The sequence below is a fragment of the Bison bison genome, unplaced genomic scaffold (assembly GCF_000754665.1).
Source record: "Bison bison bison isolate TAMUID 2011002044 unplaced genomic scaffold, Bison_UMD1.0 scf7180017846659, whole genome shotgun sequence".
NCBI lineage: Eukaryota > Metazoa > Chordata > Mammalia > Artiodactyla > Bovidae > Bison > Bison bison.
Genome location: NW_011477232.1, coordinates 14,835 through 15,983, shown reverse-complemented (window position 1 = coordinate 15,983; position 1,149 = coordinate 14,835). Strand labels below are relative to the sequence as shown.

The 1,149-nt window shown below is 39.1% G+C and overlaps 1 protein-coding gene across 1 annotated transcript in view; it reads left to right on the top strand.

Moving 5' to 3' along the window:
- RAP2C (RAP2C, member of RAS oncogene family) overlaps positions 1-1,149 on the top strand; it is a 13,329-nt gene that overhangs the window by 2,414 nt on the left and 9,766 nt on the right. Inside the window, exon 2 of the mRNA XM_010840493.1 lies at positions 691-1,009. Within this exon, the coding sequence (XP_010838795.1) occupies positions 691-969 (279 nt within the window). The 3' untranslated portion in view covers positions 970-1,009. The remainder of the gene's footprint in view (positions 1-690; positions 1,010-1,149) is intronic.

Sequence of the window (1,149 nt, the reverse complement as noted above, 5' to 3'; positions counted from 1 at the left end):
AATATATACGAGGGAGAAAATTCACATAATATACCCGAACATAGGCAAAGGAAAATTTGACTTCTTCCGGCCCAAATCTGTCCCCCTCCTCGGCATTGTCCCTCCCAGGAGCTGCTCACTAGTGTACAGTAACTTCTAATACTGAAGGGTATTTTAAGGATCAAGGCATACCATTACATTTAAAACGAAATACTGAAGTGTGTTTGGTCTTCTAGGCACAAGGCTGTGTTTTTCTTCCCGCCTAAAACACTTTCTCTCAAGTGCTCTTGCTAAATGGCTAGGAATGCATAGATGCTGCAGTCCTGTGCTGGGGTGACAGGCGTTACCAGGAGTGATGACAAGCCGGCATGTTTAAGGGCATGGCCAAACACCCTTTTGGATTCATCATATTTGGGGATTTGCTTTTGAAATCAGTGTCGACTGAGGGAAAGAAGTGACTAAATGAGGCCTAAAGTTATTGTTCAACCTACATTTTATATTCTTGACAAATCCAGCAGGAGGGCCTGTGGAAAATATCTATTCCTACTTCAATGGAGAAAGTGACATTTTCTCCATTTGGGTGTGTGGTTTTATTGTGGATTCAGCTTTCTCTACTCACTGAAGGATGACTTCTTGGGATATTGCAATATTTCTTTTATGCTTATGCAAACAGCGTAATTTTTTTCTTTCTCTTTGTGATTGTTTACATAGGATATCAAGCCAATGAGAGATCAAATTGTCAGAGTGAAGAGATATGAAAAAGTCCCACTGATCCTAGTAGGAAATAAAGTGGATCTGGAACCAGAAAGAGAGGTTATGTCTTCAGAAGGCAGAGCTCTGGCTCAAGAATGGGGCTGTCCTTTCATGGAGACATCGGCAAAAAGTAAATCAATGGTGGATGAACTTTTTGCTGAGATCGTCAGGCAAATGAACTATTCTTCCCTACCCGAGAAGCAAGATCAATGTTGTACAACTTGCGTTGTCCAGTAAAAAATAAAAAGATAACCTCAATCATGGCCATACCGAGCAGGTTAGTTGTTGATGGAACCTTATGTTTTTGATCAAGTATAACAAAAAGCTTAATATTAATACATGTGGTACCTTAAATTTCTTTATTTTTGAAACAAAACATTTCCATTAGCACAAAATAATCAACATTCAATATAGATA